Below are 12,967 nucleotides of genomic sequence, written 5' to 3'. Positions count from 1 at the left end.
TCCCACGGGCCAACTACTCGGTCCACCCAACTTACAGGTCGCGGATACAGAGTGTTTAGTGGCAGCCGCGGTAAAATCTGGAAAGAATAATTGCTAAAAAAAAGGTACGCTGACCAAGCTGTCCGGCTGTTGATCTACTCGACGATTTTCCGACACTAGACTATTGATGTTGCTAAGCGCTTTTCCAAATTTATTAGCGCTTTTACAAATGAATAGTTTCTTTTTATTATTTTATTGTTATTTAATATAGAAGAGACAAGTATCTTTTTATTAATCGCGAATCATTTACTGCTCGACTTAAATTAATATTAATAGTACAGCTTTTAACAAAAAATATCAGACTTGCCATTAAGATCGCAAGAATTGTTATTTGTTATACTACTATATAATTATTATATAAGTTATATAACTATTATATAAGAATTGTTAGTTTTTACAGATAAGACATACAATTTTTCTAGAGAGGGCCGTCGATTCTAGTGATCGCTTTACTATTACGAGAAAAACTTTGGCAGCTCTGCGATGCCTGATCCGCATCATCAACTGAAAAAGGGATCCGTGGCAGAGGCTACCCTCTTTCACAATGGGTCGTCTTCTCTCTCCATCGATAGGCGGAAAAAGGTTTTAGAGGTACAGAATAGGGGCCAGTATCCCCGGTCAGAAAGAGCGAGAGAGAGAGAGAGATCCCCTCTTTTGCCCCGGCTCGCTGCCCAAGCACGGAGAGCGGTTACTTACGATTCTACAGTCAACCTCTGGACATCCACCTGCGAGGAACGGAGGTGCTCGACCCCGCTCGACATCCGGTGCAGTGACATGAACGGTGTTTGAGAGAGAAAGACCGAGAAAAAGAGAGACCCGCGCGTGTACCCAGTTATTGCAATATTCCCTGTTTCGCTCTTTCCCTTATTTTTATTTTTTTTTACTTTTTACTTACCCGATTTCGAGGACGGCCTGACCAATTTTAATGTAACACTGAGGTCGCCGGACGGGCCGACGAGGAAGGACTTGCAACGCAGCCTGAAACAAATGTTCCTCACGGTGAGTAACACAGCGCAGGCTGATTCGTATCTTCTAATTTGTAACGCCAGATCGATCTTCGCGGGGAGCAAAATTTTGTTCGCTTTGGATGATTTGAGTTCCGCGTCAAAAAATCCGTTAATCTGCCAGCTTTGCGTAAGTTTCGGTCGTCTTGTAGATTCGAGTGGACAAAAGCCACCCCCTGAGAAATTCGAGATATTCTCACGCGTAGGTAGGCGAAAGAAAAGGCGCTCGGGAGGCGCTTAAAAGGAGGTGATCATCGCTCGGCTGAGCACTTAAAAGGCCGGGGTGGTGTTCTTCGGACGTTTATTATCCAAGGCGAATGCGTAACGTTTAGCTGTTCCGCCGCACTTTGGACCGCGAGTTTTTCTCGTGGTACACACGGCCGCGAAATTACGATTCGATCACGTTCATTGTTCTTTCCGCGAAAAGCATCGAACGATCAAAAATTTCCCCAATAAATAATGTATCGATATAATCGATAGTTAAAAAAAGGTGGAAGATCTTCGAATCGAGAAGGAGAGAAAAAAAAACTGATCGAATTATCGTCCAACGAAATTACTTAGATTCTAAATTTTCTGTATTTCTTTGATATTGAATAAGCGCTAAATTAGAATTACGTATGCGTTTTGCATTTAAATTTTCGTTAAAAATTCACCTCATACTGATGACATTGAGCACAAGATCGCGAGAAGGAATTCCACACTTGCGACATTATGACAGTTATAATTTATTCATGGAACGAACCACCGAAACGCGTGTACCGTTATCGAATACGAGGATGAGTAAACGTACGCTCGATAACGCCCGACTTATACGAGAGGAAACGACGTTTTGGACGATTCGACGTTACCGTTAGATTCGGTGACGCATGGTATGTGTGTATAGAGTCTGGAAGGAGTCTGTTTCCGAAAGCAAGCAAAAACAGAATTTCCTCGATCTGTGTTATTTACTTAAATTCTATATTAAATTAAATTTTGAACTCTATCAATAATTTCTCTAAGAATTTACTGCATGCTTTAGTGAGATTAAGAATTCGTAAGAGTTTTAAAGCAGCGCTTTTATTTTTTTCGATATTGAATATTCAATGTTCATTCAATGCTTATCTATCGAAATTCTTTGATCTGCAACATATATAGAGAAACCATCAACGTCTATTAAAAATGATATGAAAATGGTAAAAGAGAAGATATAATAAGCAAGAAATAAAGATAATAGAGAAAAATAATTTACGCGATCAGAAATAATCATGTTTGCGCATTCTTATTGCGTTGTTGTACGACGTATGTCATTGGCACGAAGAAACGAGAGACGGCGGTTTTGTTTCCGGGCCGCAAACGGATTTACGTGCTGCACGCTTTAACGTGCCCGGCCGAGAAGATTACGGAACGACGTGAGAAATCGCCGTCCGGAATAATTGCAGCATCCACATCCGAAATCGCCGCCAGCACAGGAGAGTCGGCCAGCCAGGGATCTCGATCCCGCGGAGTCTCAAGTTCACACGATTCCCACGTGCGCGCCACTTCTCTTCCTCCTGCAATCTTTGATCGTTCGCCCACGTCGACGTCCGTATAGAGAGACACATTGAACAATACATTATTCAACTGAAGAACCCATGAAAAACGCAAATCGTGATTGTCGATAGCCATTATTATAGCCACGGAAAGGTAGACCCGCAAGTCTTCATCACACAAAGTTGCGGCAAAGTTGATCGTATCGCGGAATCCCTTCGCACCCCCGCCGATTCATCGACTTTTCGACGCACGATTTGTCTTTCTTATCTTCCATTCGGCTCTTTTGCGTCAGTCCATCAGACGCCACGTCATGGATCCGCGAAATCGGGCGCAAAAAGTGCGCGCCGCGGTCTCACCCTGACGCGCGCGCGCGGAAATCGAGGGCGAAGCGGAAGACCGTGAAAGAGGCCTGGCGATCGGTCGATCCGCATCACGGATTCGAGAGCCGGCCGGCATGAAAACGCTTTTAATTAACCGCAAGGTCGCGACGGTGAAGTAAGTAACGTTACGCGTTAGCGTGATGTATATCGGAACGGAAAAGACGCGATCGCGAGATCTTGCTGCCTTTCCCTCTCTTTTTTTCTATTTCTCGCGGTCCACGAAACGGATCGCCGCTGAGATTCCGATTAACCACGACGTTAATCGAGCATCGATCGCGCCTCTTCCGCGCCCACAAAAAAAGAAACGCGGCTCGGTCTCGCTCGATTGTTGCGTTACGATACTCCGCAGATAAGGTAACGTCAAAAACACACAAGCGGCGGAGCGGAAAGAGCAATCGGAAGGATCACGAGGAAACTGCGAGGGCCCGTAACGAAAGTAATCATCTCCTCTCGGTCTGCCGCGATCGTTGCGCGAATTTATTACGTAGCCGTAGGCAATCATCTCCTTCGCCCAGCTTGACTTCGCGCCAACGATACTCCTCGTCCGGAACGCTCCTTCGATGTGAATCGGCGTCCGCGGCGCCCATCGTAACGGTCCATCGATCTCCGTTCCGATTTTCTCGCGAGTGTCTCGTTAATGGGGCTAAAATCCTCAACGAGTTTATAAATCGTAGCGATTACCGGTGATGGATCGGAGGAGGGGAAACGCAAGGATCCGCCGAGGTAACAGGTACACCGAGCGCGCGCGGCGCCCGCTCTCTCGACGGTCACGGCCATTGACCAACCTTGGATGGTATCCGTTAATGATTTCCTCGGTCTCCCGTTGTTGACCGTGGCTCGTTACCCGAGCGCCCGTCAAACGTCATTCAATTCTCCGCGGGGCGGTAATCTCCCGAGATTTTTATCGAGCCGGGCTTCTAATTATAACAATTCGGTGGCGCGATGCGAGAACGTGATAGCCGGTCGACTCTTGTGTGAGAGATCACCTTCATACACCACGAATATCCGCTAGTAATATATAATACGTGTATTTTTCACTTTGGCGGCCCGTCGAGTGATCTATACGGGAGAACGAGAACGAGATTCAAATTTGGAGGGAGAAGAATAGTGTGTGAGCTCGATATAAAATGATCTCGTTAATCCGCGAGGTATAAGAATAAAGTTGCGTGCCACATATAAAAGAATGCTTTAAGTAATATTTTTCTCAGAAATTCCGGAGTAATTATCTCTAATTTTTCCACGACGCAGATCTGGGACCGGTCTCTCTTGATCATGCGGAGGCTAATTAACTGGAGCCTTGCCGGACGAGAACACGTTGGAAAGCAATTGCTTATTATTCCTCGCGGTAACGCGGGCACCGGTATTATGCGTGAAAACCATGATCCAAATGCGACGTGTCGCACACGCGATCAACGAGCTTCTTTTCGAGCGCGCGATCGCTTTCGCTCGTAGTAACAGCGCGAGCATATACATATATGTACGAGCACACATAACGGATTTCGCGTGGTCCCAGCAACCTAGAAACCCCGAACCGCATGTAGATGCAGTCGGAAATCAATTATGCGACCGTGATTAATCGTTATTCTGAATCACGCCTCGTCAGTCTTCGTCTTCGTCGCTTGTACGCTCTCTTCCATCTTTCTTCCGCATGTATCGTCGCCGGGTATTGGGTTGTAACATATATCCGTTCGTTTAATTCGTTTGTTTAATATTTTTAATAAGGAATATATATTACAAGATAATATTCTTTTTATCGCGCTACGTACGAAACGTCGCGAAAGGGAAGAAAAGAATTTTTCGGTCGGCACGAGTCTTCGCTTTTATTCTTTTTTTTACGGTGGTCTTCACCCGCGCGAAACGGAAGTTCCCTCGGCGCGGATTCCGAGAGCGAAATGATAGCGAGCCTCACGAGAACCGGTGATTTCTCGGCGAACCGACGATCATCCGTTACATCAAATTACTCGTCGCCACTCGTACGCGCACGTTGCTCGGACCGTAAAGGGATTAATCAGAGCGATACACCGGAACGACAAGTGAGAAACTGCGATCGAAGGCGAGCGGGATCAGGCATGTACACTTTTCGATACAAAATTACAATTTCCTTAATCCGCGAAGTAAACGATACGAGCAGACCTTTATCAGACCATGAAGAAATTTCAGAACGGCTTCTTCGTCTTGATGTAATCATATCTAAATTGCGAAATCTTTACAAAAATAAACGCACACAAATTAAAACGAGAGGAAGTTCCTTCAGTATATATGTTTCTTCTTCCGGAAACTTGTAGGAATAAAAAATTTCTATTCCTTCTTATCCGAGTCTGCCGATCAGTGCTCGTTAATTTAACATGAGCAACTCTTGTGAGGAGGAAGGTTCCGGTGGATTATTTATTAAAAAAATCCTTCTTCATAAATTTTCGATCGCGAGTCGTTCGACGTGGCCGTCTCGTTTCAGAAAGCCGTTGGAAAATCTTTTTTCAGGACGTGCTCATGACACACCTGCGTGTGTCGCTTACTCTTGCTCTTGACCTCTTGCGAACTCGAGTCAAGATCGCTCGCTCGCTCGCGCGTTCTTCCTGCACGCTTATCCTGCCTACGCATGCTGACGCAGCGCGGAGCTCATCGCCGGCGGTATCAATCTTTATTAACAAGAAAATAACGCCCTCCCGACGGGATTTCGCTCGCGGCACAGCGCTCCTGCCCGCGACTATCACTTTATCTAATGTGGCGTTACGTTACGTTACGTTACGTTACATTACGCTACGTTACGTTACGTTACGTTGGCGGTCCGCCGCTGCAAATGACGCTAGAATATCTACACGTAATATCTGCGCAGCGCTTAACCGTCGCTTTAGACATCATCTAAATGAGCAATCAGGGATAATGAGTATCATCTGTCGATGATTGGCGTTACGTCTTCAGGGAAAGTTCAGTTACACGCGCATTGATGTGCATTGATCCTATGCATGGACTCTATTCCAAGCTTTATGATAACATTTTACAAAGAAATCGTCTAATTTGCGCGAGTACTTTAGAATTTTAAGAGTCGCGATGACACGAGAACTCGTTTGTGTCGTAGAGCGTCGTGTAAAATGATGTAAAAAGAACATGCCATCACGATACATCCAGTTGTCTGGATATACTATTTTTGAGAACATGTTGACATATTTTGTTTTTGTGTGTAATTACAGATGTCCAGGTATCTCGGTCTGATACTTGTTATCACAGCATTCACGCATGCATACGGTGCCAAGAAGTGCGAGGGCAGTGGTCTAGGTCTGAAATATGTGTGGGGTGACGCGCTCACCGATTCTGATGACTGCATAGGACCGAATAACATGCAGTATCCTTCGTAAGTAGCATATACGACAATTTTTAAATACATTTTTTAAATTGAAATAAATTGATTCATCACAAGAAGTATAAAGGTATAAAAGATATTTACATCAGAATATTTTTAAAATTCAGTTTTGTCGTTCGTGATAACTATATCTGATATAGTTTGACTGTTCGATATACATTTACCGAGATATGCTATGTTACTTGAACAAAATAATTAACAAAATCGAGATAGAAATAATTTGTGCCTCGAGGAAATGAATTTGCACTCATTCGTAAAATTTAAGTCTACGTCGAAATCTGCACGTAAAGAGCGCAACAAATAATGACGTATTATTTTTGCAGCGCCGCGATATCGAAGAGCTTTAAGAATCTCTGGGCGAGCAGTAGTCGAACCGCGCGATCGCATCAGCCACGGACGATTGATCCCCAACTGACGAGGCAGACGCTGCTGCACAACTACAGAGCGGCCCACGGGGACTACTCCATCGCCGGAAACGCTCGGACCGGTGAGTCTGAGTTTTAAACAAAACGTGTTTCGCATCTGAGCACGTAGCGTTTTCTTCCAGACCGCACGGGTCGTCAATTCTAATTCAATTGATGGTATTTTTATCTTTTGTTCGCGAATTACCGTTTTTTTAACATTTTGAGTCAAAAAACCATAAAGAGTTAAATTATGACTCACTTGGAAGCCGTTTGTAACACTCCTTAATCTCTCGTTAACCGGTTTTATAGGTGCGCGCGTGCAACATTTGCCTCCTTCTATTTTTCGATCCTTGTCAAAGTTTATTTCAGTTATATGTTACGTGAGAGAGGTATAAATGGAGAAACTTTTGATAAAATGATAGAATTAATAACCACTTCGTGCTTCTCGCAATTTCCGGGTGTATAAGTAAACGGATTATCCGTTCTCCCATCTTTATCCTATCTCGGAACAAACTGCTGAACAAAAACTACTACTAGTTATCGCAGCAAAAAAGTCACAAATCAAAGAAGAATCCTTACGTAAGACGGAGATTGTGAGATTGCGAATTATACCATTCACTTAATTCGCCCGATTACCCAATGTGTTCGCGGAAGTAGATACAACAAAACAATAAAACTGATTAAGCTCCAGTAGATCCTGGTGCAGCGACTTTCAGGATCAACCACGGTATTATCCTCCTCGATAAAATGCAAAACCGTGTTCGCGAAACGCGAGTCGAGGAAGCGCATGCACGCGCGCTTCAGTATCAATGGTTTCCATAAAACGACCCTGTTCCCACGCAAAGCTGAAGGCCTCGAAAGGATTCGCAGCACTCGAGAGACTCCGAAGAGGCCCCACGAAAATTGGAACGACCGGTCGCGAGGTAGACGCCGCGACCAGCGACCTGGCTTTACGATTGTGGCTCTTGCGCGCTGCCCTGCAGCCTTGAGTTATGCAGCTGTCCTTATGACACGAAAACCCGCTTCCAGCCGCTTCGTGGCTATTTCCTGCGACTGGAGTCACCGCGTTTTCTGCGAAATTCGCGGCGACCGGCGAGATGATCCACGCGCGAGTTTTCCCGATCGTGGGCCCGTTGGCGAGGTGCTCGATCCTTTGCCGATAATGGTGGCACACCAGTAATAAGGCACCGTGTTATCCAGCCAATACAGTTATCGCTCGTTGTACTCATAACGGGACCCACTAGCGACCCACTCATCGTTTCGAGAATATATATATATACATATATATGTATACATTGTATCGTACTGTATATGTGTGCGGATCGTCTCTCGAGATACCCGACGAAAGCCACTGATTCTGATTGTGAGAGCGAACTTCGACCGAATCTCAGACAGTAAATGATAGTATTTAGTGAAATGTTTTAGTCGGAGGAATTCATCGCTTGCTTGTTGTGCCCGAGTATGTGTTCTGTTTAATATTTTATCTCTTTAATATTTAAAATAAAACTGTATAATATATTATATATTGGTCTCCCTTTTTTAAACATTTTGCTAAATAAAAAGAATAAATATCTTATCTTGTGTCCGAGAACAAGTCTTTACTATTTGTAATTTACTTTTATGTTATCTCTGCAATTTAATAAGAGGTCCAGATCACTATGAAATTTTTCGTGCGTTTTGAAAAAGTACTATTGACAAACGATGAATTATGTGCCTGAGAGGAATTATGCTATTTTACTCTTCATAATTCCAATAGGGGCCCGCATGAATCCCGTACTATTACGGGACCATCTCACGCTATAGCGTTATTCTAACGCTGTTGATAAACAGCAATAACTTTTTACATTATTTACATTAAACATAGCGATAAATATACCATAGAAAAAATACGCGATAAATGACGTACTGTAATTACTATAATACGTATTAGAATTGTACTTTACATTTCGCTGAAGAAATATTCCATTATTACAAAACGATCGTCACTGGGTTTTCAGGCCGTGCGTTTTCTGCGAAGGAAAGTTGCGGCTCGCCCGCCAGACTCTGCAAAACGAGGTACAACACCACGGCGCCTATGTACGGCATCAGCCTAACCAGCGGGCAACCTGTAACGATCGTTCAGAAGTTCCCTGATCTTCTGCAGCAGGTTGTCTTCGAGGTCTGCGAGTAAGTATCACGAGCGAGATTCTTGGGCGAGTCTGAAATCAAAATTTTTTTTATCTTAAACTTCTTAACAAGCCTCGAACAGGGATTACGTTAAAGTTGCACGGCCTAAAATCAGGTGAAAAAAATCTTTAGAATTTTTTTATATTATTAAAATCCGTTTTTATTTAATTACGAAAAATTCTTAATTTCAGTAGAAGCTATCCGCGCGTTTTGATAAAGGCTTGTTTTGATAAAGCGAGAATGGAGCCTAAACTTGTCCGAAATTATCTGTACCTATCTGAAACGTATTTATTAGAATCTTGGGACCGATCTATCCTGTTTCTATCTCCATAAATAAATGTTGAGAGAGAGAAAGAGAGAGAGAGAGAGAAGGTATAGGTCTCCCTAATTAATTTATGCAAATGGGATTCGTGTGTGGTCAACATTTATCGACGCGACGTATTGCACGAAATTTTGCGCGGTGATTTATAAGAACGACGGGACATCAGACCCAGATTGAAATTCACCTGAGTCTCGGCTGCTCGCTGAATTAATTCGAACGCGGCAGTATAGTAGGGCGAACTGGTTTACAACCGCGTGTTCGTGATCGACATACGCCTACTTTTGAGGTCCTTTTTACACGGAATTCCTGGCCGGATAACTCTAACATAGTTCTGTTAGCGCAAAACATCGCCGTGCGAAGCACCGGTGCACGCGCGGTGAATCGTAATGCAGTCGAACTTGAAATTCTTTCTCGCGCGTGCAGCTTTCAGCTGAGGAATGTGCGCTCAGGATGTGTACGGTTCTTATCGGAGGAAAACATCCACTCGGGGGAATTCGGGAATAACATGTTGAGCAACACGAGAGAAAATGATCCAAATGATTCACTTCCTCTGTTTTATTTTCGGCTGTAACTGGTAGGAGATCGTCTCTCAGATTTGCAAAGCTGCAACGTGCGCAGATAACTTTCCGTGATCTCATGAGTGTCCCTATCATCATCTTTGATGATCTCGCTGGCAAAGTTATGTCAGCAACGCTTACGTGTACGAGCGCGGGTCGTCCACCAACGCGAATGCGACTCGTAAACAGCAGTCCGGCCCGGTGAACGAACCCAGCAGAGTTTCTCTCATCGGTCGTTGTTTCAGATCGAAGGAATGCGACGTGGTTCACGGCGAGTGCACACAGACCTACGTGCCGTACCTGTTCCTAGTGATTCCCCTCGGTCCGGTGACCCTGACCGGCCAGGATTACGTGTTGGTGGAGAGCGGTTGCGTCTGCAAGCCGAGAAATTCGGCGAGCGCGTCCACGGTGGATGCCCCACCTGCCGTACCAAGCTTCTAAGCTTCATACGTGTCAAAACCGCAAAGTCACACGCATCCGGCACTGCTGATCGCCGGGATGACGACGATGGAACCCGCCACGAACACCGCGTCCCATCTGGACGCCATTTCTCGGTACGGAAACGACTTGGAGAACGCCAGAGTTCTTGGATGGCTTCGGCGACCATAACATCGACACTAAGCTAGATTGTTATTTCTCGAGAGAAATCTGCAAGAGTGCATGGCTGCGCGTGAGGCTGATTTCTCGGAACGAAATCAATTTGTCTTCTATCTTTGAAGGAAGACATTTTTGTCGTTTCGTAATCGTGAAATTTGGACATTGAAGGGCATTGACTCATTAAAGGCTATACAATTCCTCCGCGATTGACTTCATTTCTTATTTTTTATATGAACAATATCAAATTATTTTTATCATCGTAGATTGTGATTTGTAAATTATAGAAATTCTGAAAATTTTAAATTATTCTCTCTCCTTTAATTAATTATAAGTCATAATCAGATCTTGTAATAAAAATTGTTGAATGTTTTTTTTATATTATCTGTTTATAATCTCTTAAATAAGATATAATTTCCTAACTAAAAATTTCTCCTCATTACATCTGCCTCTGAAAACATCTTGGATCTTATATATCATCATAAAATAGAATTTGATGCCGTAAAATGAAGATTAGCCGATAATGAGTTAATTAAAGATACAGCACAATGAAGATTTTTCGAGAGAAATACTTTCAGCGGTTACCTTTCGTCGCAAATTGTACTCTTTTACGTTATCTACATTTGCGACGTTCGGTTAATTCGCGGCACTTGAATGAACTGTTATACTTGGCGCATATGCGAGATGTGTGACGAGAACCTGTCGTCTGATAGAAACTACGAAAGATAAGACTGTCGCAATTGATGGATTTCGTTCGACGATAAACTTCAATAAATTTGTATCTTTTTTAATAAGTTTAAATACGTATTTCTTATGTAAGGGGAAAGATTCCAAACTGCATATTTCTTAACGTGAGTAAATTTATAAAAATAAAAATTACACATGCAGTCCACTGAAATTAAAATATTCAAAGCAAGCATGGACTAAATCCACAACTTACAAGATTTATTTTTAATTTTTACGTTTAACGTGAATCTGAAAAATAACGGAGTTATTACTGTAAATAAAAAATGACACGGAGTCCTACTGTAAATCCTTCAACTGTGATAATCCCGGCGGGAGACGCGGACGCGACAATGCTCAAACTATATCGAATCGTAATTTAAGGACGTTTCAACCGGAATCCGCTCCGGATAACTCAAACATCCTCCGCGCTCTCCATCCTTCTCTCTTTCTCGTGCCAAAAGCCGCCCAAAGTCGGGGGAAGATACAATATTCCGCCGGCAAATGAAAAAGCAAATCGGGGCAGTGGACGGCCGGCGCCGTTTCACGGAATCCGGTCGTGGAATTCGATCGAGTTCACTAGACTCGTTGCGTTTCGAGCCGGTTTCGTGCAGGTGCGAATGGCACTTGAGGTGAGCCTGGTTGTCGCCGAACGGGGCGAGAGAGATCATCTGCGGACCAGATGATTCCCCTTAAAGCCTCCACGTCGTCGTAAAGTTATCGTAAAGTTATATCACGCGCGCCGGAAACCGATCCACGCGGGCTGTTACGCTCAGATAAACGCGTTTTGCGGAACCGTAAAACGAGGATTCGCCGTAAACCTACGCGAATGGCCGGTCGTTATTATGTAACTGGTCCTCACGGATTACCTTTAGGATTATTATCGCTTTTGGAATTGTTCCTGTCACAGATAATTTAATCACGGACGCGAAAGATGCTTAGAACCTAACTCAGGAGGAGTGTCAGAAAGATTGGCGCGTCTTTTGCTCGGCCGTTTTTCACGTTCTTCGAACACTATTCTGTTCCTCGCGACAGTAGCGATTACGGTAACACCGATTACAAGTGCCGGACGATAAATGTCTCTCCGTTTGCCGAGAGTATGTCATCATCGTTCCGCGGAGACGCAATGTCGACTTCAGCCTGCTGACCTAGAGAGAGAGAGAGAGAGAAAGACACAAATAGAGAGAGAGAGAGGGTCAAGATCACCGGGACAATGCACGGGGCAAAAGCGCAATCTACTTCCTGCTCCCCCTCGTGTTACACGCAAGTCTCCCTTGACTGGACCTCGTAACAAAACCTGCATCGACACGTACGTACGTACATCAAGAATAGAACGTACCATGAATTCCGATGAGCCCGTAATGTACCGTTACTCGTTGCTTTGCGGGACCCCTCGCCTCCGGGCTATCCCGCCCCTCCTCGCTTGACTGCCGCTTCACATCATCTGGTTGCCGAGATGATGAGACGCCGAAAGCCGAGGCCAACGGAAGACTGCGAGGTTGTCAAGCGACTCCAGAGAAATCTGTAAAACGAAAATATGTATGTACAATGCGAAGCACCCCGGAAGCGTGTAATTTCAGAGACGATTTTACGGAGACGTACCTGCGATGGGAATATACGAGAAATGTAATACATTGATTCGAGACCAAGTTGTATGTGTGTGTATGCGTGTGTGTGGATCGTACCGACGTCTCTCGCCGACGTCCGATCTGAATTACTCGACGCTCTATCCGGTTCTGGAGAGAAACACAGCAATTCCGAATACGCGATATAGATAGCTATACCTTCGTCATTTTCACGTTGCCTTTATAGTACGTCTTTGATACGCGCATATTTATAGTTTTTACTACGTGCATTTTTATGTATTTATAATTTATTATTAGATTATTATGATTATTCATTCCTCGTGTA

The 12,967-nt window shown here is 44.1% G+C and overlaps 1 protein-coding gene across 1 annotated transcript; it reads left to right on the top strand.

Annotated features, from left to right (window-relative positions):
• The first annotated feature begins 250 nt into the window (after window positions 1-250).
• LOC105287533 lies at window positions 251-10,621 on the top strand. Its single transcript, XM_026970008.1, has 5 exons — window positions 251-1,038; window positions 6,121-6,281; window positions 6,614-6,777; window positions 8,692-8,860; window positions 9,985-10,621. The coding sequence occupies exons 1-5, from the start codon at window positions 1,027-1,029 to the stop codon at window positions 10,178-10,180; spliced, it is 702 nt and encodes a 233-aa protein (XP_026825809.1). The 5' UTR covers window positions 251-1,026; the 3' UTR covers window positions 10,181-10,621.
• Window positions 10,622-12,967: the final 2,346 nt, after the last annotated feature.

This window comes from Ooceraea biroi, chromosome 5 (assembly GCF_003672135.1).
Source record: "Ooceraea biroi isolate clonal line C1 chromosome 5, Obir_v5.4, whole genome shotgun sequence".
In the NCBI taxonomy this organism is placed as follows: Eukaryota; Metazoa; Arthropoda; class Insecta; order Hymenoptera; family Formicidae; genus Ooceraea; species Ooceraea biroi.
Note: the sequence above shows the minus strand (reverse complement) of the source record. Positions and strands in the feature narration are given on the sequence as shown.